The sequence below is a fragment of the Podarcis raffonei genome, chromosome 14, assembly GCF_027172205.1.
Source record: "Podarcis raffonei isolate rPodRaf1 chromosome 14, rPodRaf1.pri, whole genome shotgun sequence".
Taxonomy (NCBI): domain Eukaryota; kingdom Metazoa; phylum Chordata; class Lepidosauria; order Squamata; family Lacertidae; genus Podarcis; species Podarcis raffonei.
In genome coordinates this window covers 45845154-45871398 of record NC_070615.1, presented here as the reverse complement: position 1 = coordinate 45871398, position 26245 = coordinate 45845154, and the positions used below count along the sequence as shown (strand labels likewise).

At 45.8% G+C, this 26245-nt stretch overlaps 1 protein-coding gene and 1 long non-coding RNA gene across 2 annotated transcripts; both read right to left on the bottom strand.

Annotated features, from left to right (window-relative positions):
* Positions 1-9498: 9498 nt before the first annotated feature.
* LOC128401580 (coiled-coil domain-containing protein 70-like) lies at positions 9499-11487 on the bottom strand. Its single transcript, XM_053364805.1, has 2 exons — positions 11365-11487; positions 9499-10548 (listed from the first exon to the last, which is right to left on the bottom strand). Exon 2 carries the CDS (start codon positions 10536-10538, stop codon positions 9612-9614), a length of 927 nt encoding a protein of 308 aa, XP_053220780.1. The 5' UTR covers positions 10539-10548; positions 11365-11487; the 3' UTR covers positions 9499-9611.
* A 4305-nt stretch (positions 11488-15792) lies between these two features.
* On the bottom strand, positions 15793-17341 carry LOC128401814 (uncharacterized). The gene is made up of 2 exons (XR_008327537.1): positions 17224-17341; positions 15793-16301 (listed from the first exon to the last, which is right to left on the bottom strand). It is a non-coding gene; the product is annotated as an uncharacterized LOC128401814 (long non-coding RNA).
* Positions 17342-26245: the final 8904 nt, after the last annotated feature.

Sequence of the window (26245 nt, the reverse complement as noted above, 5' to 3'; positions counted from 1 at the left end):
GAATCTTTTGTCCACTGTGGGGCTTGAACCCATAACCATGGGATTAAAAATCTCATGCTCTACCAACCTCGGTTTAAATATCTCCAATGAAAGTCCATCACCTTCCACCTCAATTAATAAACCATCAATTCATTTCCCCCCATCTAGCAAAACTACTACAGTGGTACCTCGGGTTAAGAACTTAATTCGTTCTGGAGATCCGTTCTTAACCTGAAACTGTTCTTAACCTGAGACACCACTTTAGCTAATGGGGCCTCCCACTGCCGCCGCACCACCCCTGCACAATTTCTGTTCTCATCCTGAAGCAAAGTTCTTAACCCGAGGTACTATTTCTGGGTTAGTGGAGTCTATAACTTGAAGTGTCTGTAACCTGAAGCGTCTGTAACCTGAAGCATCTGTAACAAGAGGTACCACTGTATTTTGGATTTGGTATTATAGATGAGCAAAACATTTCCTGAACAGTAAATAATGAACTGCCTTTACACAGCAACACTCTCTTCTTTGAAATCCAGCCGACTAGTTTTATTGCACAGCAAAAATAGCCATCAGAATACAGAATAGCACTAAAAACTTTTTTAAAAATGCATATTGCAGTCTAATGGAATTGTAAATCTTCCAGTTAAGCACGAGCAAATCCAGCTCTGTTGGGAATTTAAGTCCTTTGTTGTGCTGACACACTAGGAGTATCTCTCTGTGCTGCTTTGGCTGAGGGTGGTTTTTTTGTTTTTTTTGTTTTGCACCAAAACATTCCTCTCTTGGTTATCATATAAAACTTTGTTTAGAAGGTGTTTATGGCTGTCTAAGGGAATGGAGGCTTGCAGAGCCTGGGGCACTGAGCTATCACCTGCTGCTGCCAAAGGGACACACAGCAAGATGATAGACGAGAGTGTGCATTATGACACAGAATCGGTGCGAGGCTTGGAAAGATATCTTGCAATCCCCATCCGACGCTATGCAGAAAAAATAACTCACGCTGCCTGTCATTACGATGCAAGATCCTCTGTTATTTACAGCCTAATTAAGGATTAACATCCGACGCAAGATAAATGCCGTACCAATATAATCTTGCACCTCCCGGCCCCAAAGGATTCTGAATCTGCCTGTGTAACTAAGTGTATTTTGCACAGCCCTGCTGGGCATCTGTGAGTGTCTTCCCAACAGCAAGCATGATTAGTTCCTTTGATTCCCTTTGGATACCTGCAGGGTGTCTGTCTCTCTACCTGCAGGATGACATCTCGTCTTTGCATGCTTCCTATGCGCCGCGCAGCCATGAAGAATATCCACATTACCATGCTCTGTAGAAAGCAAACTCCGGATAAAATGCATGGCTTGCTTTTGTCAGGGGAGAAGGAGGGCTGGTTCAGAGGTTTTTTTAAGTACCATGGACAGGTAACACTTGGCTTTGGATGGCGGAGCCACTACGCTAGTTTCCCAGGAGGTGGGCTGCTGTGGCTTACCGGGAGGGAGAAGGTGAGGGATCAGGCAATGGGAGGTCATAGTGGTGCAAACACACTGGCAGAACTATTCCAGAGACCCTGTTGGTGGGTTTGCACCTTGTGCCTCTTCTTCCCAGTAAGCAACAAAAGGTAATAAGATTGGCCTGCTATTCCACCTGGCCTTTAATTTGAATTAGCCAGATCCTCTATTCCCTTTTCCCTTTCCTATTCTGTGAAAGTGGTGATAGAACCAGGGCTTTCTCCCCAGCATCCCTCAGGTGGATACCATTGACATTCTAAGACAATGGTGTTCATGGTGAGTTCCTCTTTTTCTAGAAAAATAGCTCTGGATAGAACGTACCCATTGTGGCACTAAATAAAAATAATAATAAAAATTTATTTATATCCTGCCCTCCCCAGCCAAAGCCAGGCTCAGAGCAGCTAACAACAGTAAAATAATACATTCTAAAATCATTTCATTATAAAATTAATTCAAATCAGATTAATGGCAACCATTGGGCTAGAGTTCTGTGAGGATTGCCAAAGGAGGGGGTCAGGCTGTGCCTTGGCCAAAGGCCTGGTGGAACAGCTCTGTCTTGCAGGCCCTGCAGAAAGATGACAAATCCCGCAGGGCCATAGTCTCTTGTGACAGAGCATTCCACCAGATCGGAGCCACAGCCGAAAAAGCCCTGGCTCTGGTTGAGGCCAGCCTAACCTCTCTGTGGCCTGGGACCTTCAGGATGTTTTTGTTTGAAGACCGTAAGTTCCTCTGTGGGACATACCAGGAGAGGCGGTCCCATAGGTATGAGGGTCCTAGGCTGTATAGAGCTTTAAAGGTTAAAACCAGCACCTTAAACCTGATCCTGTACTCCACCGGGAGCCAGTGCAGTTGGTATAGCACCGGGTGAATGTGATCTCACAGCAAGGACCCCATAAGGAGTCTTGCTGTGGCATTCTGCACCCGCTCGAGTTTCTGGGTCAGTCTCAAGGGCAGCCCCATGTAGAACGAGTTACAATAATCCAGTCTGGAGGTGACCATCGCGTGGATCACAGTGGCTAGGTCAGGGCAAGAGAGGTAAGGAGCCAAATGCTTAGATTGGTGGAGATGAAAAAATGCCACCTTTGTTATAGCTGCAATCTGCGCCTCCATGGAAAGGGAGGTGTCAAAGATTACACCCAAACTCTTAACAGACGGTGCTGGCACTAATTGCGCCCCCGCAAGGGATGGGATTTGCCCCCCCAATCCCATATCGTCCCAACCTGTCTCAGATCCTTTGTACTAAGTCCTCCACCCACCCAGTCCGACCCATCAGTAGCCTTGCTCTGACCATATGTTCGAGTCAAGGTATGTCGTTATTTATAAACTTATTTATATGCCCACAGCAAGGCAGCTCACATATCATAAAAAGACAATGTAGTTTCACATAAAACTCAACAACTTAATGGCAGCAGTTCAGAACTGTTTAAAACGTGGGCCAGTTAAAAATAAATAAAAACAGCGGTATAGACCCCAGCAGCTAGGGAAGCTATACATTCTGAAACACTGCTCTAATTTAAGCTCATAAAATGAAGGGAGGCAAGAGAGGAAGAAGGGAAGGTGGATGAAAAGCTAAATCGAGAATCTTGCTCGGTGGAACAGCAGGGCAGAAGGGAAGGTGGAAGGACTTTTTGTTGGATCTTGGTACATACATTGCAGTCAAGGGTGGAAACAAGTAGTCCAGTGAGACTGCTGGTTGAAAGAACGAAGAGCTGTCAGGTTTACTACTCCTGCCAAGCAAAGCGATTCTGAGGACAAGTTTACATGTGGTCACTATGCAGACATAGGGCTAAGTAAAGGAAGGCCCAGAGCTATCTGGAAGAAGGAGGGAAGAAGTAAGTAAAGCCTGAGGAAACGCTCTAGAGGACGACAAGTGGCTTCTCAAGAAGGAATCAGCAGGAGAAGAAGAGAGTTTCTGTCTGCCACCCCTCACTGGCTCAGGTAACATACCGTATTTTTTGCTCTATAAGACTCACTTTTTCCCTCCTAAAAAGTAAGGGGAAATGTGTGTGCATCTTATGCAGTGAATGCAGGCTGCGTAGCTATCACAGAAGCCAGAACAGCAAGAGGGATTGCTGCTTTCACTGCACAGCGATCCCTCTCGCTGTTCTGGCTTCTGAGATTCTGAATATTTTTTTTCTTGTTTTCCTCCTCCAAAAACTAGGTGCGTCTTGTGGTCTGGTGCATCTTATAGAGCGAAAAATACGGTACTTAGAACACTTTTCACTTCCCCTTCTCCACATTCTGGTCTCGGGTTTGTTTCGTTGTTTTACAATGTTCCTTCTATTATTTCTAATGGGAGGTGAAATATAGGTGCCACTTCCAGAGCTGTTGTAGATTTCACTTTCTGTTTCAGGGGCATGTCTGGGGAGTGGGACCCTCTGGATGAAAACATTCTTTTTTCTTTTTTTAGGTCCTCAACATAGTATTTTATTTTGTTCGCATACACTATGCCATAAACTCATATGGAATTGGTTCCAGCAGCTCTGGCTCCTTGCCATTGTTTCTCACAAAGTGGGCGTCTCTTGGAGGAGCAGGCTGGCGTTTTAGTTCAAACCAAATTCCCTTTTCCTTTCCTTCTATTTTCTTTCTTTTGTTTTCCTTCACATGCTGCAAGAAGCTGTCTCTGCTCTTTGAGTGCTTAATATGCTCAATTCACACATTAATTCTCTTGGCCAGAATCTTGCCCTTAACTTTCTTGTTCACAATAATGCCCACAGCATGCTGGACCCTCTGGATGAAAGCATTCTTTTGATCTCCCCCCCCCCAGGTCACCCCATTTTATCTTCTGCAAGGGCCACTGAGGTTTGTGTGGCAGCTGGGAGGGGCCCTAGGAGGTTGGATCTCCTGCTCCAAGGCCAGACCCACCACCCTCTCTCTCCCACCCCTTTCCCCTACCCTCAAAAGAGGAGATTGGTACTATCCTATGGGCACTGGGACCCCACTCCACCTCATGAGCAACCTAAAGGAGCAAGCCAAACTCCCCAAGTCTGGTTGAGCTTTCTAGAATGGCAAAATCACAATGACATTCATTGTCTTTCCATGCATGATGGCCAGGCCCAAAGGTGTGGGGCAGGAAAATTGCTCCAGCAACCTGGAGCTGTTGCTCTGATTGGGCCAGAACCAGCTCTGGTGCTATCAAGCCATGGTGATTGTGCTGGCTTGGGATCCAAGAGATTCCAGGCTGGTTCGGTCCCAGTCTCCCCCCTTCTGAAATCCACATTTGGTTTTTCTTGTGGCTACCACCTGCAGGGATACCTTTGGTGTGACACTGCTTCAGGTGGAAGGGAGATTTTCTTTTTTTAAAAAATGATATTTTATTCAAATTTCAAAAAAAGATTACAAAAATAATAAGAAAATAAAGAAGAAAAAAAGCAAATAATACAAAATACAGAGTAGAAAAAAAGAAAAAACAGTAAAAAATAAGTCCATCTTTCAATGTCTTGCCTTTCATTCACTTGTTTCCCTGACCTCCTCACACCTCCCTTTTTTGTATTCCATTTCGAGTAGTTGGTTCAGCAAATCCTTTCCCTCTTTGTTTTTATCTTAGTTCTTTATCTTAACATATTATAACCTTATATTTTCATCTATTAACCAATCATTTTTACATACTCCTTTTTAACATTGTTGCTAAAACAGCTTCATTTCATTCCGACATCATTTTAACATTCATTAATTTTGCAGTGTTTCTGTAAATAGTCCTTAAATTTCTTCCAATCTTCTTCCACTGATTCTTCTCCCTGGTCTCGGATTCTGCCAGTCATTTCCACCAATTCCATATAGTCCATCACTTTCATCTGCCATTCTTCCAGAGTGGGTAAATCTTGTGTCTTCCAATACTTTGCAATAAGTATTCTTGCTGCTGTTGTAGCGTACATAAAAAGAGTTCTATCCTTCTTTAACACCAATTGGCTGACCATGCCCAGAAGAAAGGCCTCTGGTTTCTTCAAGAAGGTATATTTAAATACCTTTTTCATTTCATTATATGTCATCTCCCAGAAAGCCTTAATCCTTGGGCACGTCCCAGGTGGAAGGGAGATTTTCACTCTACAGGTAGCCAATGGAGGTCTGAAGAGCTGATGAAGGGACACCTTCACCTAATCCATCACTGCTTCCTGTGGGTGAGTTCCCTAGTTTAACCCTGCTCTGTGTGAAGAATTTTGTTTTATCTGTCCTGAATTTTCCAGCATTCAGTTTCCTTGGATTTCTACGAGTTTTGCCGTCACGAGAAAGGGAGAAAAGCTTTCTGCTTTCTCCATTCCAAGCAAAATTTTATAAACTTCAACCGTGTCACTTCTCACTTGCCATTTCTCTAAGCCAGGGGTCAGCAAACTTTTTCAGCAGGGGGCCGGTCCACTGTCCCTCAGACCTTGTGGGGGGCCGGACTATATTTTTTTTGGAGGGGGGGAGAACGAATTTCTATGCCCCACAAATAACCCAGAGATGCATTTTAAAGAAAAGGACACATTCTACTCATGTAAAAACACACTGATTCCTGGACTGTCCGTGGGCCGGATTTAGAAGGCGATTGGGCCGGATTCCACCCCCAGGCCTCAGGTTGCCTACCCATGCTCTAAACTAAAAAGTCCCAAACTACAAATTAGGGGAAAGGGTCCCAAAATCAATAGGATTTCTTTTAAAAAATGATTAAAATGCTAAGCTGAAACCACCCATGCTTTTTGTGGGAACAGGAATTCTTATTCTGGGAGCCAACTTTGTTCACCTTTTCCCGGTGAGGGGCATTGAGGCTGGGCAGCCGGATCACAAGTATGCCAGCTTAGGGGGCAGAGGATTGCTGAACCCTCCTTGCGTCATGCCAATCGTGTTGCTGTTGCTGGGGTTCTACTCTTGCTTGGATGGAGGGGGGGGGGGTTGTAGTCCTTGCCTGCCCCTCCTCAGTAAGGGTATCCTGTTAAAGGGATCTGGGGTGTGAACAGTGGCATAGCGTGGGTTGTCAGCACCCAGGGCAAGGCAAGTAATTTGCGCCCCCTAACCCGTGGATTTGCACCCCCTAACCCTAACCCCCAGGTGTTGCGCCCGGTGCGGCCGGCCCCCCTACACCCCCCACGCTACGCCACTGGGTGTGAATCCTGTCTGAAGGCTGGACGTGGGCTAGGGACATGTCACAGCCCCCACAGGGACCCTCAGGATGCCCCTATTTGATGTAAGTCATAGAGCATCAGTGGTTTACCCTTAAGTGGACTCCCTGCAGATATAGTCAAGATATAGCCTGGCTTTACCCCAATGCTTAAGCCATGGGTAGGCAAACTAAGGCCCGGGGGCTGGATCTGGCCCAATCACCTTCTAAATCCAGTCCGCAGACGGTCCAGGAATCAGCATGTTTTTACATGAGTAGAACGTGTCCTTTTATTTAAAATGCATCTCTGGGTTATTTGTGGAGACTGCCTGGTGTTTTTACATGAGTAGAATGTGTGCTTTTACAGTCATACTTCATGTTGCGTTTGCTTCAGGTTGAGCATTTTCAAGTTGCATCCTGCAGTGACCTGGAAGTACCAGAAAGGGTTACTTCTGGGTTTCGCCACTCACACATGCGCAGACGTTAAAAATGACATCACAAGCATGCACATAAGCGGCAAATCATGACCCATGCACGTGCAGATGCGCAGACACAGGTTGCATTCTGCTCAGGTTGCGAACAGGGCTCTGGAACGGATCCTGTTCACAACCAGAGGTACCACTGGATTTAAAATGCATCTCTGGGTTATTTGTGGGGCATTGGAATTTGTTCATTTCCCCCAAAAAAATATAGTCCGGCCCCCCACAAGGTCTGAGGGACAGTGGACTGGCCCCCCGGTGAAAAAGTTTGCTGACCCCTGGGCCCCTAAGCCAAACTGCTCACATCTGTAAACAATAAAGTTGTGGCCTATTTGAACCCATAAACCAAAATACTTAGCGTCTGTGTGCTTTATTGTTCACCTGGGAACTTTGTGGCTCAGGTGCCTTAGCACGCAACAAATACTGTACATATACACATACAACTTTGGTGATAGCGATCAATCAGGAAGAGTTGACAGGTTTTTATTCAGGGAGCGGCTGGCATATGTTTTCTCTTTGGACATTTAAAAACCCCTCTCCAGATAGTACATTGCTTTAGTAGGGTTATTAAATTTGCCATTTTGGGTCAATGGGAGTCATTCGTAATCTGGTCAGATTCCTAGACACTGTTAGCAAGGATGCTGAATGCATTCTGAAGCAGTGCATGCCAAGTCTATTTTTAACAGCTATCTTGGGCTGAGCAACAGAGTTAGTGCACCTGCTGTTGGACAATCAGACCATGAGCTATGAGGTAGCCTTGGTGCAATGGTGTTGCAATCATCAGAGGTCCACGTTGGATGTTTTCATTGGGCAGGAGTTCTTTCCATATACTGTGGACTGCATGGAAATTTTCAGAGACAGCTGCTGGCTGCACCATGTCACATCTTTTCCAGACAGGGTTCCCAAAGTTGGAAGGGACCCCCAGGAATTCATCCCCCCTGAAATGCAGGAATCACAGCTAAGTTATCCCTGGCACATGGCCACCAGAACTCTATTTAAAACCTCCAGCGGAGTGAATTTTAAGAATGGGGGGGGGGAATGAGAAACCTGGAGAACTGAAATGGACAGAATTGAACAACCCAGTGGGTTTGCATGGGCTGCAGCCTAAGCGTTTCTTCTTCCAAGCCCTCTCCCCCTCCTCCCCTGCAACATTTTCATGAACTCTGAGCACATCTTGCTGACACTGAAATTTTAGTGCCTTGGTGGGGACGTGACCATGAACAGATCACCTGGGGACTGAGGAGTTTGGCCTTGCTTCAGTTCCCAGCTCCTTTGACTGTCACCTTGACTGAATTTTTTGATTATTATTTTTTGTACTGCACCCACAACTGAAAGCAAATAAGAGGATAAAGAGTGCCTGAATGCTGGAACTCAGCAGAAAAGAGAGCAAAGGATCTCTCTCTCTCTCTCTCTCTCTCTCTCTCTCTCTATCTATCTATCTCTGTGTGTGTGTGTGTGTGTACATGTGTGCCCTCCAATGTTTGCAGTTCATCCAGGCTGCATAGAACCAAATAGAATGCAAAATTAAATAGGGAATCCTGCTTACACTGTGTATTGGAGGAAAGGGAGTTTGGGCTCCCATCTGCATGCAAACCCAGTGACTCTGCAGTCCTTAATACATAAAGCAAAGCACACCTATCTTTTGAAATTTGCAGCTCTTTGAATTTTAGGACGCGGTCCTCCAACAACAACAAATGCACACCGGAGAAAAACCACAGTAAGTTGCCTTACTCCAGGACAGACTGTTGATCTATCTAGCTCAGCGCTGTCTGCACTGACTGGCAGCAGCTCTCCATGGGTTCAGGCAGGGTGTCTTTCCCCAGCCCTACCTGGAAATGCTAAGGATTGAATCTGGGTCTTTCTTCATGCGGAACAAATGCTCTTAGAAATGAGCTGTGGCCTTTCCCCTGTGGCCATCCATATCCTCCAACATGCTGGGAGGGTTTTAGCAATGTTAGGGCTGCCATACATCTAGATTTTCCTGTACATTTCCGGGATTTCAAAAGTGGAATTGACGTCTGGGGGAATTTCTGAAAGGCAGTGCTTTGTCCTTTTGTCCTGGATCTTAGGCAAGTAAAAACAAACAAACAAACAAAAAACTCAACAACTTTTAGGGTTTCCTAAAAAAAAGCTGAACAATTTTGGTGGTTTCCTAAAAGCTCAACAATTCGGGGTTTTTTAAATATGGCAACCCTAAGTGCAACATTATTTTTTCTTTTACCCAATCAGTATTTATTGATGCTTCCAATGATTTTTAATGGATCACCTGTTCATTTTACCCTTACATGTTGTCCTCTGCCTTTCTATATTTTCACAAAGATGTGAATTATAAATTTTATAAATAAATAATTAAATGTGCCACACCAGGTTTGCCAGGCTGCTGGTCCACATGGTTACAATCATCTGCTGTTGTGTATGGCCGGTGTGAACCCACCCACTTCCCCAGCAATGTAGGGTAGTGACATCACCTTGAAATTCCATCAAGATTTTATTAAAAGGTCTTGATGACAAAGGAGCCGCGGTGTTTGTACATCAGTGTATAGGAGTTTTTAAGGTGGTGCTAACCAGATCATTGCGTTAATTCACACCTCTTTTATTTCATCAGGTGGTTCGTCATGGTCTCCATCGGCACCATTGTCGATAACTTCCACCTCGAACTCAGGTTGTGGTTCTTCCGGAAACCCATTTACTTCTTTCCATATGGAGTACTTCATATCCCAGAGAGCTTCCACCATGTCCCAGATCACCGCTTTTTCTTCCTGGAGGTCTTGGTCATTATCCCTCAAAGCTATATACTCTTCCCAGAGGGCCATTTTGTCTTTGGATATGGCCATGTCCTCTTCCCAGAAGGTTTTGTCCTTCTTCCAAAATGCCTTGCATTCCTTCCAGAAGGCGTTGTTCTTCTCTTCAATGGCTTCTATCTTCTCCTGGAGGGATTTGTTCTTCTCACGCATGCCTTTGTTGGCTTCCTGGAACTCCTTGTTCTTAATCTGGAAGGCTTTGACAGCTTCTCGGAACGATTCATTCCTTTCCTCCAAGGTGACAATCTCCTCTTCTGTTGTCTTGATCCTCTGCTGGAGTGCCTCAATCTTCTCCTGAAAGGTCTTCACCTGGTCCTGAATTTCCTTCTTTTTGGTCTGGAAGGCCTTGATCTCAGCCATGAAAACCCTGCTCTCCTCTAAGAAGTTCTTGATCTCATCCATGAAGCCCTTGTTCTTCATCTTGAAGGCATGGATCTCCTCCCACAAAGCCTTGGTTTTGTTATCTTCTCGGAAGGTCTGGATCTCCCTCCGTAGGCGTTGGCATTTCTTCCAGAATATCCTGATTTCCTCTTGAAGTGCATTTTTCTGTTCTCTCAGTTGGCGATATACGAACTGGCTCTTCAAGGTTCTGGGGATATGGTTCATATGGTGCCAGCTCTCCCGCTTTGCAGAAATGTCATTGCTGTTGCCCTCCAGATAATCTGCACAGTTAAGAGTGACATCCAAATGTTTCTCCCTGTCCTCCATCTGATCACAGCTGTGTACAGAGAAATACATGAGTGAGTGGTCTAGAAGGGGAGGTTGTGTTGTCCACTGACAAAGCCAGAAAACTGCCAACTCCAGAGCCTGACTCAGAGGATACAAACTCGGAGGAGACCGAGTCACCGCAAGGAACCTTACCTTCCAGCTTGGAAACTGGAAACTTGGTTGCGGAGGAGGACCTCACCACCAGCCCCAGTTCACACTAGGCAGGGAGCAATTGAGGATCTCCAATCTCAGACCCTGATGAGTCCCAGGGTCCATTTGTGCAGCCGTCAACCCAGGGTTTGGTTCACAACTCCAAATGCAGGACCTTCTCAAGCCAGTCATTTCAAGAGGAAAGATCATGGCAGGGGCATTCAGTGCTAGGGGCTGGTGCACAATGTAGTGCAATGTATTGCTGGACCTTCCTGTTGCTGGCCACTGTGAGAACAGGCTGTTGGGTCCCTTCCAACCCTACAACTCTACAATTCTATGAAAAATGAGATTAGAGATATACATGGAGGATGAAGCCGTCAGTGTCTACTAATGATGGAAGCTATGTTACCTTCTTTATCAAAGGCAGCATATATCTGAATACTAGTTTCTTGAGATCAGAAGCAAAAGAGAGCTCTTTGCGCTCATGTACTGTTTTTGGGCTTCCCAGAGGCATCTGGTTGGCAAATGTGGGAGACTTGATCCGGAACTAGATAAATCTGATGCAGCTGGGCTCCCTTGATAAAGCCTTGGTGGCTTTGAATAACAAAAGAGAGAAAAGAACTGTCAAGATGCCTTAAATCTCCCCAAAATAAGTAAACCTGGGATGTCCACTAACCTGCACCTCCTCCTCCTGCTATGATGAAGACCCCTTTGTTAAGAACTTCATCGCCATGGCAGCCTGAGAATATTAACAAAACAATGCCAGAACTTCTGCAGATCTTCTGGTTCCGTCATTAGAATGCCAAGGTTGTAGCTGATGAAAATGGAACATGGGAAGCTTATTTTAGCTTATCTGCAGTCACACCATTGGACAATCTAGCTCTGTATTGTATACACTTACTTTCAGATGATCACCAGGGAGACACCATGGATTGAAGCTGGGATCTCCTGCATGCAAAGTGGAAGCTTTGCCACTGAGATGCAGGATCCTTCTACAAGGGTGGATTTTTAAGAGACCAAAGGTAACACCACAATGAATGTGGAGAAGTGGCTGCATCAGGTATCAGAGAGCCAATGTGGGTGTAGTGGTTAAGAGTAGTAGACTCGTAATCTGGTGAACCGGGTTCACTTCTCCGCTCCTCCACATACAGCTGCTGGGTGACCTTGGGCTAGTCACACTTCTTTGAAGTCTCTCAGCCCCACTCATCACACAGAGTGTTTGTTGTGGAGCAGGAAGGGAAAGGAGAATGTTAGCTGCTTTGAGACTCCCTAGGGTAGTGATAAAGTGGGATATCAAATCCAAACTGGTTTTTGCAGTGCTGGTGGAGTTTTTGCAGCGGGCAGAATGGGAAACCATAACAGGATCACTAGCCGTGGGTGGGCTTCAACCCTACAGCTGTGCAACAAAGAGTTTGGCACCTGCTTGCTTGGAAACATGTGTCTCCCTCAGGGACATCATGCGCCTAATTTATGAAAATGGATTCATTCTGCAGAACCAGTGGCGGATTTACGTATAAGCTAAACAAGCTGTAGCTTAGGGTCCCACTCTCTTGGGGGCCCCAAAAAAATTTAAAGGAAAAAACCTGAATGTACATTCAAATATAAGATGAAAAACAAAATAAAACCTACACACAGCAACAGTGTTTTGTGTTGTGTAGGCTCCTATTATGTAAGTTATGGGCCCCGCCTGCTAGCCTGCTCCCTAAAATATCACTGGTTTGCTCATTTCTATATATAGGGTGCCTATTTTTTGTAAGATTGAGGGCACATGGAGAAGGAGACGACAGAGGGTGAGATGGTTGGACAGTGTTATAGAAGTGACCAACATGCATTTGACGAAACTCCGGGAGGCAGTGGAAGACAGGAGTGCCTGGTGTGCTCTGGTCCATGGGGTCACGTAGAGTCGGACATGACTAATTGACTAAACAACAAGACATTCTGCATGGACTGCTTGCATGGCAACATGTGCAAATGACTTTAGATACCTATTAGGTCCATAATTGCCATATAGCAAATATTTGACACAAAAAAACAAAAACAAAACAGCAGCAATTTGTTGTTGACAAAGGACAGCTGGACATATAAAGGGCCCCATTACCTTCAGTAGCTTAGGGCCTCATCAGACCTAAATCTGGCCCTGTACAGAACCCATTGGAAATTCTTTTAACCAGAATGCCAATCTAAGTTATGTGAAAGGAACAAAGCTTAATCATTGGATAACAATGGCCATTCTTGTGGAATTTGTCAGTAGGTTTGATGCCAGGAGTGGGGAACGATTTCCCATCCAAGTACTGTTTTCTGTTGTGGGGAACTTCCTATGGGCCTCATACCAGTGGTGGGTGGAGCCAGGGGAAGAAGTGGGCGGAGCAACAATTGTGATTCTACAGTAGGACAGAGGCAGAAATAGGCACAGCAACAAATGGGACTTCAAATCCTCCAAGTGTCCCTATTTTCCAGGGACGTCCCTGATTTAGAGAAGTTATCCCAGTTTCTGATTTGATCGTGGAATTTCCCGCTTTTCCTTAGAGCATCCCTATTTTCCTTGGAGAAATGATGGAGGCTATGAAGTTATGCAACCCCCGAGCCAAGGAGATAAGTAACTACACAACCTTTAGAAGACATCTGAAGGCAGCCCCATATAGGGAGGTTTTTAAATGTTTGATTATGTTTTTATATATATGTTGGAAGCTGCCCAGAGTGGCTGGGGCAACCCAGTCAAATGGGTGGGATATAAATAATAAAATTATGATGGGATGTCCCTATTTTCATCAGAGAAGGGTTGGAGGGTATGGGACTGTAAAGTATGCTACAATTTAGCCACACCAAAAGCCACTGGTTTCTGCACACACAGAGAGAGAACATGTCTCTGTCTTCCATTCAGGCAAGCAAGACGTATTATGTAAATGTAGCAATACACTCCAGCTAGGAATAAAGCACTCAAAGAGACTATGAAGCAGGGCTGGTGAGGGGTATGGTCTGTCTCAAGGCAAATCTAAAAAAATGTAGTATAAACACTGACAACGGGAAACATTGGCCTGCGAGCGCTCCAGCTGGAGAACAGCCTTGACCAAAGGTGTCATGGGCTTTGAAGACACTTGAACTCAGGACGCAAGGGAAAAACGTGCAAGGAGGAAGGCATGCTTGGCAAATCCACACCGTGATCAGCTCCTGCCCAGAAACCTATGTCCCCACTGTGGAAGGATGTGTGGATCCAGAATTGGCCTTCACAGTCACTTACAGACTCATTGTAAAAACCGTGTTTATGGAAGGCAATCTTACTTGGCTACGAGTGATCGCTAAAGAAGAAGAAGGTCTGTGGAGAGTCCTGAGGAGAGTCCATTTAGCCCCTGGAACTAAGTTTCTCCATGCCTGATTGATTAAAAGGTGCTGAGCGTTGACAGGAGACTCCTTTCCCTCTCTCAGAATTACAATTTCCACAGTGGTTTAGCAGTCAATACCTCTTCCTGGGGAACTCTGGGACTTGTAGCTCTGGGAAGGAAGCAGGAGTCTCCAAATAACTCTCGACACCCTTTAATAAACTACACTTCCCAGGGTTCCTTGTGGGAAGCCATGGCTGTTCAAAGTGGTATGGTACTGCTTTAAATGTTCAGTGCAGATGGCGCCTGAGTATAAATAATGAGGGATAAATTACATTGTTGTGTGCATAATTCTGTGGATGAGATTTAATATACAGATAGCAATGGGTGACGGATACATCATGCTATAGGAAAAAATAACAGAGGAACCCTGCTGGAGGAAACCAAAAGCTTATCTAATCCTGCATTCTCCTTCCTCAGTGGCCAATCAGAAAACCTTCAGGGTGCACCAGCAGGTTTTATAGAGAAATAACTCTTTTCCACTTCTACCCCACCACCGCCAACCCACGTTACAGGTATTCAGTAGCATTCTGACCCTGAATGTAAGCACTCAGTTTAGCGATCATGGCTGTCTCCTTTGTGGCTTTGACTAACCTAGTTTCAAAGCAATCTAAGCTAGAGGCCATTAAGTACCTCTTGTGTGAGTGGATTTCATAAAGAAATTCTGCATTATGTGAACAAATGCTCTGGCCCTTTGTCTGCCCAGATTCCGCCACCCCACAGCTTTGCAGAATGACTGCAAGTTCTGGAATTATAAAGAAGGGAGGGGGGAAATCTATGCTTAAAATCTCCCTTTTGTGTGGGAACATGTAAAATTTTATAAATCTCAGAACTGGCTCGCCTTACAAGCAGAGATATTTGGCCCCTGTTAAAGTGATCTGCTTCAAGCGGACTATTCCGTTTTCTTTTTCTCAAATACAGCAGCATAATGGAAAATATAGAGGAGGGGAAACTCGCACAACTCCAATTCACACACATTTCCAAATAAAACCACCTTTTAAAGGCATCTGCTGAACCATTGTCTCTATTGCCGAATAGGTTACTATTCTCCTGAAAAGTCCTTCGTGGGTCCACAGCCCCTCAAAAAACTCAGAGTGAATGAGTTAAGTTTTTCAGAAGCTGCAATGGACAAAGCCTTATGAAGCCAGATGGTCATGGAATATGATGAGGGCTCCTTCCACTCTGGTGCTATGACAGTAGTTTATACTTCACCCATCCAGCTAGGTTTCCCAAGCCACTCTGGGCAGCTTCTAACAAAAGATTAAAAATACATTAAAGCACCAGTCATTAAGAACTTCCCTTAACAGGGCTGCCTTCAGATATCTTCTAAACGTCAGGTGGTTGTTTATTTCCTTGACATCTGACTGAAGGGCGTTCCACAGGGTAGGTGCCACCACCGAGAAGGCCCTCTGCCTGGTTCCCTGTGCTGGACCAGTACTTCTGTCTTGTCAGGATTCAACCTAAGCAGGCAGCCACCAACAGATGGCTAATAATAGATTTGCTATGAAGGTTCAAATTCTTTCCCCAAAACACATTCAAATAAGGAGGTCATAGAGTGATCCTCTGTCCAATGATTGTCCTGATTTCTGGTGTCCCTCAGAATTTACTAACAGGAGTGCAATCCTACCACCTATGATGACAAAACCCTCTGGAGTTGCACCCCCCTCCAACAAAGGGAGGAGTTACAATTCTTGGAGTTACAATTCACATAGACCAGAGTCAAAAACCACTTGTGAAAAACTTTTAATGAATTTCCACGTACATTAGCTGACACCATCTTGTTTAGATGACCAGATTTTTTTGTCCACTGCAAGGGATCAATTGAGGGCTGATCCAGAGATTTATTTTGCAATGGACATACTAATAGCTCCCACAGAACCTTTCTTCCCACTGGTCCATCTCCTTCTTCCAAAGTGCCATCTCAGCTGTCCAGCTGTCCAGCTCTTCTTTCCAAAGTTCTGGTTCCTCTTTCAAGACATTCCTGATGCTCTCAAAGAGATCTGTGACCTTCTTCCAGAGCTTCATGTTTCGCTCCCACAAAATGGTGTTTCGTCCATCTGTGCGCTTGGAGAGCTCCCTCTTCTTTTGCCAAAATGCTACCAGCTTCTCTTTCCTGAACTTGTTTTCCTTCTTGAGCCTCTCAATGGCATCATCCAGAGCCTTCTCCTTGCTCTTAAAGTCTTCAGTCTCCTTATCCATCAGGTCCATTTGGCTCCAGAGTGAACACTTGCGATTCCTCAAAAAGAGAGATTTGCATTGACATTGACATACGCAATTCCCACTCCCCCAATACAGATCTAGAACTAGTTACTGAAATTTAAATAGAAAAAACAAAATAAATTCATCATTCCATTTTACCTATTGCATTTATATCCTATCCTTCTCAAGGTTCCTTATCTATGCTCAAGAAAGAAAGAAAAAAAGGTAATGGACAGTTAAATCCAGTCAAAGCAAACTATAGGGTGCAGTACTCATCTCACTTTCAGGCCAAGGGAGTCAGCATTTGTCCACAGACAGCTTTCCGGGTCATGTGTCCAGCATGACTAAACTGCTTCTGGTGCAATGGAACACCGTGATGGAAACCAGAGTGCACGGAAATGCCGTTTACCTTCCTGCCGCAGCGGTACCTATCTATCTACTTGCACTGGAGTGCTTTCGAACTGCTAGGTTGGCAGGATCTGGGACAGAACAACAGGAGCTCACCCCATTGCAGGGATTCGAACCACCGACCTTCTGATCGGCAAGCCCAAGAGGCTCAGTGGTTTACACCACAGCGCCACCTGCATCCCCCTATGTTCAAGTACAGCTCTGGTGGCTAACCTTTTTTTGATTACAAAGCCACATAACAGCCCACTTGAATAGTTTCAACCAGGCATCCCCAACCTTCGGCCCTCCAGATGTTTTGGCCTACAACTCCCATCATCCCTGACCACTGGTCCTGGAGGGCCACAGGTTGGGGATGCCTGGTTTCAATCAACAACCTCTTTGCAAAGGCAAAGAGGAATGAAGTCCTGCTACGAGCAGCCAGATCCACAACAGGTGCTGGGGGAGTGGGGCTGGCCCTTCCTTGGACTTCATGGGGGTGGGATCATCATCTCACACCCCACACCAAACACCAGCTGCAACACTATACTCGAATAAATATAACCTGTTCACACCTGCTAGGGCCTCTTGAGTCTTCCTTATGGCTGTGTTGACAAGTGACTCTTGGAAGCAAGGTGTTTGAAGATCACAGATCAGAGGCTCCAGGTGTCATCTATGTCAGCCTGGTGACAGGCTGTGTCATAGTAGGTCACTGGTAACTCAGCACTGGAGCACTGTTGGTCAAAAGGATGGTGCCCCAAAACCACCCAGGGACTTTGGGAGCCCAGTGTTTTTTCTGGAGCTGCCTCACCCTATGTCAGGGACTGGGCAGAAGACAGGGAAAACAGTAAAGACAGGGAAAAAACAATGCTGTAAAGACTGCGGAGAGAATAATTGGGTGCACTCTTCCCACCTTGGATCAAATCTATGCTTCCAGGTGCCATAAGAAAGCTGTAGAGATAGTGCAGGATAGTGCGCACCCCGGAAATGATCTCTTTCAGCTTCTGCCTTCAGGAAGAAGGTACAGGGTTATAAAGACTAGGAGGGAGCCGGCATACAGCTTCCGGGTCATGTGGCCAGCATGACTAAGCCGCTTCTGGCAAACCAGAGCAGCGCACGGAAACACCGTTTACCTTCCCGCCGGAGTGGTACCTGTTTATCTACTTGCACTTCGTGCTTTCGAACTGCTAGGTTGGCAGGAGCAGGGACCGAGCAATGGGAGCTCACCCCATTGTGGGGATTTGAACCACCGACCTTCTGATCAGCAAGTCCTAGGCTCTGTGGTTTAACCCACAGCACCACCCGCATCCCTTTGCTGTAAATACCCTGGAGTAAATTACAGTAATTCACAAGACAGCTACACAGAGCAAATGACTGCAAATCTCGGCTTGCAGGTAAGATACACAAGGTGTCCCCTGCTGCTTGTTGATGTAACATTTCAGCGATCCTCTTGATGCAGTGTTAACATGTTTATCCGAGCGACCCCCACCCTGGCGTGACATTTATCGCATGCTGGTATCTACTGCTGCTAAACGCTTAGCTCAAAAAGGCTCGTTTGATGCATCTCCACATTGGGCCCTGCACTTAACGAGAGCCTGTCACAAGGTGGTTAAGTCCAGTAAATTGAGTGATCTTGACAGCTGTCTTGTTCTGTAGCTCTTTTCCCAGGTGTTCCGGGCATGATAACCGGATCTTTGCTTTCACTACAAAAGTAAACTGAATTACAGCAAGAGAGAGAGAGAGAGAGAGAGAGAGAGAGAGAGAGAGAGAGAGAGAGAATGAGAGAAAAAGAAACAACATTGGGTGCTGTCCTGGCTATTGGCACTACCATAACCTTTGATCATTAGTATCAAGGCGCCAAAATCCATCCCCTTCCATTTTGGCTCAGTGGTAGAATCCATGCTTCATGGGCTGAAGGTCGCAGGTTCAATCTCTGGCACCTCCAGTTAATAATAATAATAATAATAATAATAATAATAATAATAATAATAATATATTTACACCCTGCCCACCTGGCTGGGTTTCCCCAGCCACTCTGGGCGGCTTCCAGAAAAATATTAAAATACAATACAGTGGTACCTCAGGTTATGAACTTAATTCATTCCGGAGGTCCTTTCTTAACCCCAAACTGTTCTTAATCCGAAGCGCGATTTTGCTAATGGGGCCTCCTGCCGCTGCTGCACCGCTGCCACACGATTTCTGTTCTCATCCTGGGGCAAAGTTCTCAACCCGAGGTACTACTTCTGGGTTAGTGAAGTTTGTAACCCAAAGTGTTTGTAATCCGAAGTGTTTGTAACCCGAGGTACCACTGTAATTCATCAAATATTAAAAGCTTACCTAAACAGGGCTGCCTTCAGATGTCTTTTAAACATCAGATAGTTGTTTATTTCCTTGACATCTGGTGGGAGGGTGTTCCACAGGGTGGGTGCCACTACCGAGAAGGCCCTCTGCCTGGTTACCTGTAACCTCACTTCTTGCGTTGAGGGAACTGCCAGAAGGCCCTCGGCGCTGGACCTCAGTGTCCGGGCTGAACGATGGGGGTAGAGATGCTCCTTCAGGTATACTGGGCCATGGCCATTTAGGACTTTAAAGGTCAGCACCTTTAAAGCCCTAAAGCTGGCTGACACGCCTACCTTAAACCCTAGGGACCCAATACCAGTCAATGTAGACAAGGTGTGGAGAACCTTTGACTCTCCAGCCTGTTGCTGAACTGCAAGCCACAGAGGCAAAAATGGCCACAGCAACAGATGTGAACCATAGGCTGGTTTCTTTTTTTGCACATACCACTCTTGTCCTCCATCCAGTCAAGCAAAGGGCATTCCCAGAACTCAGGGACACATTCCAGCAGGGCGAAAACACATCTGAGTTGCCAAGCAAGGGCCAGTAATGGGTGTGTTCTGGGCAGAAGGGGAGTGGCTTAGAGAGAGTTCCAAAAGCCCGGTAGAGAAGACTGGAGACTATATTTGGACCCTGGGCTTGGATTGGATAGCCATCTGTCGGGGATTCTTTAACTGCAATTCCTGCAGGAGTTTGGACTAGATGATCCTTGCCAACCCTTCCAGCTTTCTAGTTCTCTGACCCTTTCTACTTCTCAGCCGGAAGCACATGGTCCCTTTGCCTGCCTGTGCAGTCTGATCACAGCCCTTTTTCAGCCAGGCTCGTTCTTTCTTTTCATTCCTTTTTGTAAAAGAAAAAAAAGGAGTAAAATCCAATTTACTAAACTAATGAAGGGTACTTCGTGTGGCTTTCTTTGTATTCCCGACGCTTTGCATCGGCAATGGTTTATAAGATGCATCAAAAGGCATTTGCAGGGGCGTAAGGCACTAAATTAAAATCCAGTTGTAAGCAATTTGCTTGCAAATAAGCAATAGCTGCTCCCGGACCTACTTCCCACATTATGAGAAGAAAGGGTATATTGTTTTCTCATGAAGTGAACATACAGGCAAACGTGTGGCCTCATCCTTCTATTCTTTATCAGCAGAATGCCCATTGTTATAGGGGATTTGAGTACAGGGGTTTATACCTGTACTCTGAGAGCGGGTGGATGAAAAAAGTATCTGTGTGTGCCAAACCTCCCACCTTTCTTGTAAGATACCAAGTATCGGGAATTGGATGGGGAGCAGATTTTTCATTCATTGCAATTCTATGCTCATTACAACACTGTCTTCATGTGCAGAATTTTAATCCCCCCCCCCCCGTCCCCAACTAATTTGAACAGCACCCATTCAGGTAGGTAGCCGTGTTGGTCCGACGCAGTCTCTCTCTCTCTCTCTCTCTCTCTCTCTCTCTCTCTCTCTCTCTATATATATATATAATTTAAAAAATGTCCAGTAGCACCTTAGAGACCAACTAAGTTTGTTCTTGGTTTAACCTTTCATGTGCATGCAAACTTCTTCAGATAAACTGAAACGTAACAGAAGTCACCAGACCCTTCCACGACTCGGATTCTGTTCGTAGACAGAGATAAGGTTCTCAAACCAGGACAATATTTCCGGTTTTGTGGACTTTGTAAACCAAATCGTTCTTAAACCGGACTGTACCACTGCGTAATATTGATTGTGTTCAAATCTTCCTATTCTCAGTGCTTGATTTATAACGTAGAACACAACTACTGTATGGTATGATCCTGGGACTTTGGGCTCTTGAGTCCTTCAGAACTGTTCACCAGGCTAGACTTGAATAGCAGATGGTGACGATGATTAAAAAAAAGAGAGAGAAGGCTCCTCTTATGTTCTTAATGGCCAGCTCCCCATTTCCAGAAACGCTGGGGGGGGGGAGAATAATTCAATGACTTGGCTACATTAGTTAAAAATAAAAATAAAATCCGTTATACATGTGTTATAACCCTCTGATACCAGATGGCGCTGTAGAGCTGAAACCGGAACTCTATGAAATTTTCCATTGTGAGCTTTAAAACTCCCCACCCCCCTAGAGAATTTTCAGAGTGTTTTTAATAGCTGTGTCAATGCAGCCCTACCCTAGCTATTCAAGTCTAGCCTGGCAAAGAAGTCTGGAGGACTCAAGTCCTGGCACATTATTTAGAGACATTTTGGTTTGCCCAATGCAGTGGTTCTCAAAGGGTGTGTCGTGTGCCACACTGGTGTGGCAGAGAGGATGGCAAGTGCAGCAGTAAGATTAAAGGGCAATCAATATTATATTTTTTTTGGGGGGAACGCTTTGTGTTCTTATGTAGCTGCCTCGTTTTATACTTTCTGGCTGTCCCGTGATCATATTATAAAGGAGTTGTGTTCTGTGTTATAGCACAGCTAGGCATTGTTGCTGTTTGTTTTCCAATGTATTCCTCCTCAGTACAAAATCAGGGGTGGCATAATAATAATAATAATAATAATAATAATAATAATAATAAATTATTTATACCTCACCCTCCCTAGCCAGAGCCGGGCTCAGGCTGACTAAAATCAGTAAAATTACAATAAAAACAAAATGGGGGAGGGACCAATTTAAAATACAGGTTAAAAATACAATTTAAAATGCAGCCTCATTTATTAGTAGCCCATAGATCAAACCCAGAAGGGGAGGGAAACATAAGGGTCAGAATGAGTCCAGCCCAAAGGCCAGGCGGAACAGCTCCATCTTGCAGGCCCTGCGGAAAGATATTGTTATGTACTGAAGTTCTCACCCTGGGCCAGCAGGGGGATACTGTAGATAGTTATGCAAATGAAGGATCGAAAAGTGACGTTCAGTGATTGGATAGTTTTAGAAAATGGCAACAGTTACATTGTTCTGGAACTCTATATAAGCAGGCTGACTGAGCCCCTCAAATCAGTTCTGTTCTGACATCTGAATAAAGAAGAGCTGTTTAAAGAATCGCTGTGTCGTCTGCTATGTTCGCCCACAACTTAACAGATGTCAAGTCCCGCAGGGGCCTGGTCTCATGTGACAGAGTGTTCCACCAAGTCGGGGCCAGTACTGAAAAGGCCCTGGCCCTAGTTGAGACCAATCTAACCACCTTGCAACCTGAGACCTCCAAAGCATTGTCATTTGTGGAACTTAAGATCCACCACGGGGCATACCAGGAGAGGCGGTCCCGTAGGTACGTGGGTCCTAGGCCGCATAGGGCTTTAAAGGTCAAAACCAGCACCTTAAACCTGACCCTGTACTCCACCGGGAGCCAGTGCAGTTGGTAAAGCACTGGATGAATGTGATACCGTAAGGAGCCTCGTCGCGGCATTCTGCACCCGCTAGAGTTTCAGATTTTTATTCTGAAAGTGTGGCTCAAAGAAAAAAGTTTGAGAACCGTTAATGAAAGGTTTACCTTGATATGGAATATGGTCTTTTTTCTCCTCCTCCTCCTGGGCCAACACAGCTACTTTCCTGTTTCCAGGTATGCTTAGTCACTGCCCTTGGTGAGCAGCCGCCGACAGGGCATGTTTAACTCCCTTGATTGCGTTTTTAGGACATGAAAACCTTGTTCAGCTCGGCTTAGCAGGAGTGCAGGGGGAAATCTGGATCCAGAAGGGAAATGTTTCTCCTGCTTCTGGCGACAGGTTGATCATGGAAATCTGCAAAAGATGCACTGCCATAAAGAGACCTTGATAGAGAAGGTAAGGAGAAGGGGACAGGGGCACAGGGATTTCTCCTCTCTGATACCACACAGAGAGCTGCTGTCAGTCAGTGTTGACTGGGGTGGGGTGGGGGTGGGATAAAGGTAAAGGGACCCCTGACCATTAGGTCCAGTTGTGGCCGACTCTGGGGTTGCGGCGCTCATCTCGCTTTATTGGCCGAGGGAGCCGACGTACAGCTTGACTAAGCGGCTTCTGGCAAACCAGAGCAGTGCACGGAAATGCCGTTTACCTTTCTGCCAGAGTGGAACCTATTTATCTACTTGCACTTTGACATGCTTTCGAACTGCTAGGTTGGCAGGAGCAGGGACTGAGCAATGGGAGCTCACCCCGTCACGGGGATTCGAACCGCCGACCTTCCGATCAGCAAGCCCTAGGCTCTGTGGTTTAACCCACAGCTCCACCTGCATCTACACATCTTACACGTTCTTAAATAAAGCACTAGAACTGGACCTTCTAATGTTTTTGACATCCTTCTTTGGTATCCCTGCACCCAACCACTCCAATAAGCCCTCCTTTGGGCCTGTGTTTCAAGACAGGCTCCAAGAGCAGCTGCCGGTCAGTGTGGACGGCACTGAACCAGACAGGCCAATGGGTCTGGCTCAGTGAAAAGGCAGCTTGCCGTGCTCCTTGTCAGTCATTCCCTTCATTGAGACACTCTCATTTCTAACAAATATTGAAAGGCTTGAGAGATGAACATCTGTCAACATTTAAGAACTGGCAACTGCAACAGATTTGATTTAGAAGACATCCAGGCTTCCACTGTGTAGGCTGTCAGAAATAAATTAAAAGGGGGAGGGGAAGTCAGGGAGGGTGAGCAGGATAAGTTCCCTGCCCACATCTGAGAATTGCATAATAATTAGAGACTATTGAACTAGATGGGAGTAGTGGAAGCTGATCTGTTTGGGAGAACATGATCCTACCCACCCAACGATGGATAATATAATAATATGATAATAATTTATTATTTATACACCGCCCATCTGGCTGGGTTTCCACAGCCACTCTGGGCAGCTCCCAACAGACTGTTAAAAGCACAAAAAAACATCAAACGTTAAGAACTTCCCTAAGCAGGGCTGCTTTCAGATGTCTTCTAAAAGTCAGGTAGTTGTTTACTTCCTTGACATCTGATGGAAGGACGCCACTACTGAGAAGGCCCTTTGCCTGGAGGACTTTGGGCTTTCAAATTTCAGTGCTGCCCTCTGCAATGCAAAAATTTGGCACCCCCTGCCTCTCGCCTTCCATTCTACATCATTGTTGCAGCTCCCCCCGCCCCCGAGGCGCTCTTTCAGCTTGGTTCAGCGTCCGTTGCAGGCAAACCAGTTGCGCTCCCCTAAATTTGCCTCTGCCACCAACCTCAGTCTCCCCTCAGTCAGTCCCACCTCCTTGCCTGCCTTCCTACTTGCAAGCAGTCCATGGGGTGCCTGCCAGCTTTCCCCTCCTTAGGACTCAGCTACACTAGTCAAAATAAAACGTTATACATGCATTATAACACTGCGACACCAGGTGGCTCAGTAGAGCTGAAATCGGAACTCTATGAAATTTTCCATTGTTAGCTTTAAAACATTTTCCCCACAGAGCATTTTCAGAGCATTGTGTGTGTGTGTGTGTGTGTGTGTGTGTGTGTGTGTGTAGATGCAGCCTTAGTCTCAGTATTGCCTTTGGAAAAAGTCAGCAGGCAGAAGGATGGACACAAAAATGAGAATGTCACGAACCACCCTGAGATCTGCTGATGAAGGGTGCTATACAAATTTAATAAATTAATTTAAAAAATAAATAATAATTAGAAGAATTAGTTGGCTTTGCTGATCATTGGCTCTGGCTCCACCTACCATTTCGCTCCCTGCCTTCTGCCGCACAATTCCCAATGGGCACCAATGCTGTGAGTCAATATAAGGCAGGCACCTCTGTTTTTTACAAGGGAAATCTGTGCCGTGGGCCTGGGACTCGAATCTTTTGGGGAAGCTCTGTAGCTGAGGGGTAGAATATCTGCCCTGCATGCAGAAGGGCCCAGCTCCCATTCCTGGCATCTTCAGGTAGGGCTGGAAGGAACACATTGCCTGAAACCCTGGAAAGCTGCTGTTTGGCAGCACAGACGATACAGAACTAGACAGACTAATGATCTGGCTTGATAGGAGGCAGCTTCTTATGTCAGCACTTGGTTCAGAACCATGAGGACTATACCCTTAGCGTTATTTTAAAGCTAGTGATGTAGAGCACATGCTTTGCATGCCATGAGCTGCCTGTACTCATACCCTCCAACATTTCTCCAATGAAAATAGGGATGCCCCATTCCATATTGATAATTTTACTATTTATACCCCACACTTCTTTCTGGGTTGCCCCAGCCACTCTGGGCAGCTTCCAACAGATACAAAAACATAACAAAACATTAAACATTAAACATTAAAAAACCCCTTCTCTATACATCCCTCACACAGCTCGGGGGTCACATAACTCCATACCCTCTGCAAGTAGATAAATAGGTACTGCTCCGGCAGGAAGGTAAACGGCGTTTCCGTGTGCTGCTCTGGTTCGCCAGATGCGGCTTAGTCATGCTGGCCACATGACCCGGAAGCTGTACACCAGCTCCCTTGGCCAGTAAAGCGAGATGAGTGCCGCAACCCCAGAGTCGAGGGGACACCTTGTGCAGCAGGGGGCACTTGTGCATCTTATCTGCAAGCCAAGATTTGCTGTCATTTGCTCTGTGTAGCTGTCTTGTGAATTACTGTCATTTATTCCAGGGTATTTACAGCAAAGGGATGTGGGTGGTGCTGTGGGTTGCACCACAGAGCCTACGGCTTGCCGATCAGAAGGTCGGTGGTTCAAATCCCCACTATGGGGTGACTTCCTGTTGCTTGGTCCCTGCTCCTGCCAACCTAGCAGTTCGAAAGCACGAAGTGCAAGTAGATAATTAGGTACCACTTGGGCGGGAAGGTAAACGGCATTTCCGTGCGCTGCTCTGGTTCGCCAGAAGCGGCTTAGTCATGCTGGCCACATGACCCAGAAGCTGTTCGCCGGCTCCTAACGGTCAGGGGTTCCTCTACCTTTAAGGAAAAACGGGACATTCTGGGACTCAAATCAGAAACTGGGATGGCTTATCTAAATCAGGGACATCCCTGGAAAATAGGGACACCTGGAGGGTCTACTGTACTGAGTCAGACCTTTGGTCCATCTAGCTCACTAAGGCCTACTCTGACTGGCTGTGACTCTCTGGGGATTTCAGAGCGGCTTCTCTCATATCAGTATCTGGAGATGGTGGCAAATTGAACAGGGGACCTTTGGAATCCAAAGTAGACACTCTACTATTGAGCTACAGTCCATTTTTTTGCAAAGGAAGAAGAAGAGTTTGGATTTGATCTCCTGCTTTATCACTACCCTAAGGAGTCTCAAAGCAGCTAACAATCTCCTTTCCCTTCCTCTCCAAAAACAAACACTCTGTGAGGTGAGTGGGGCTGAGAGACTTCAGAGAAGTGTGACTGGCCCAAGGTCACCCAGCAGCTGCATGTGGAGG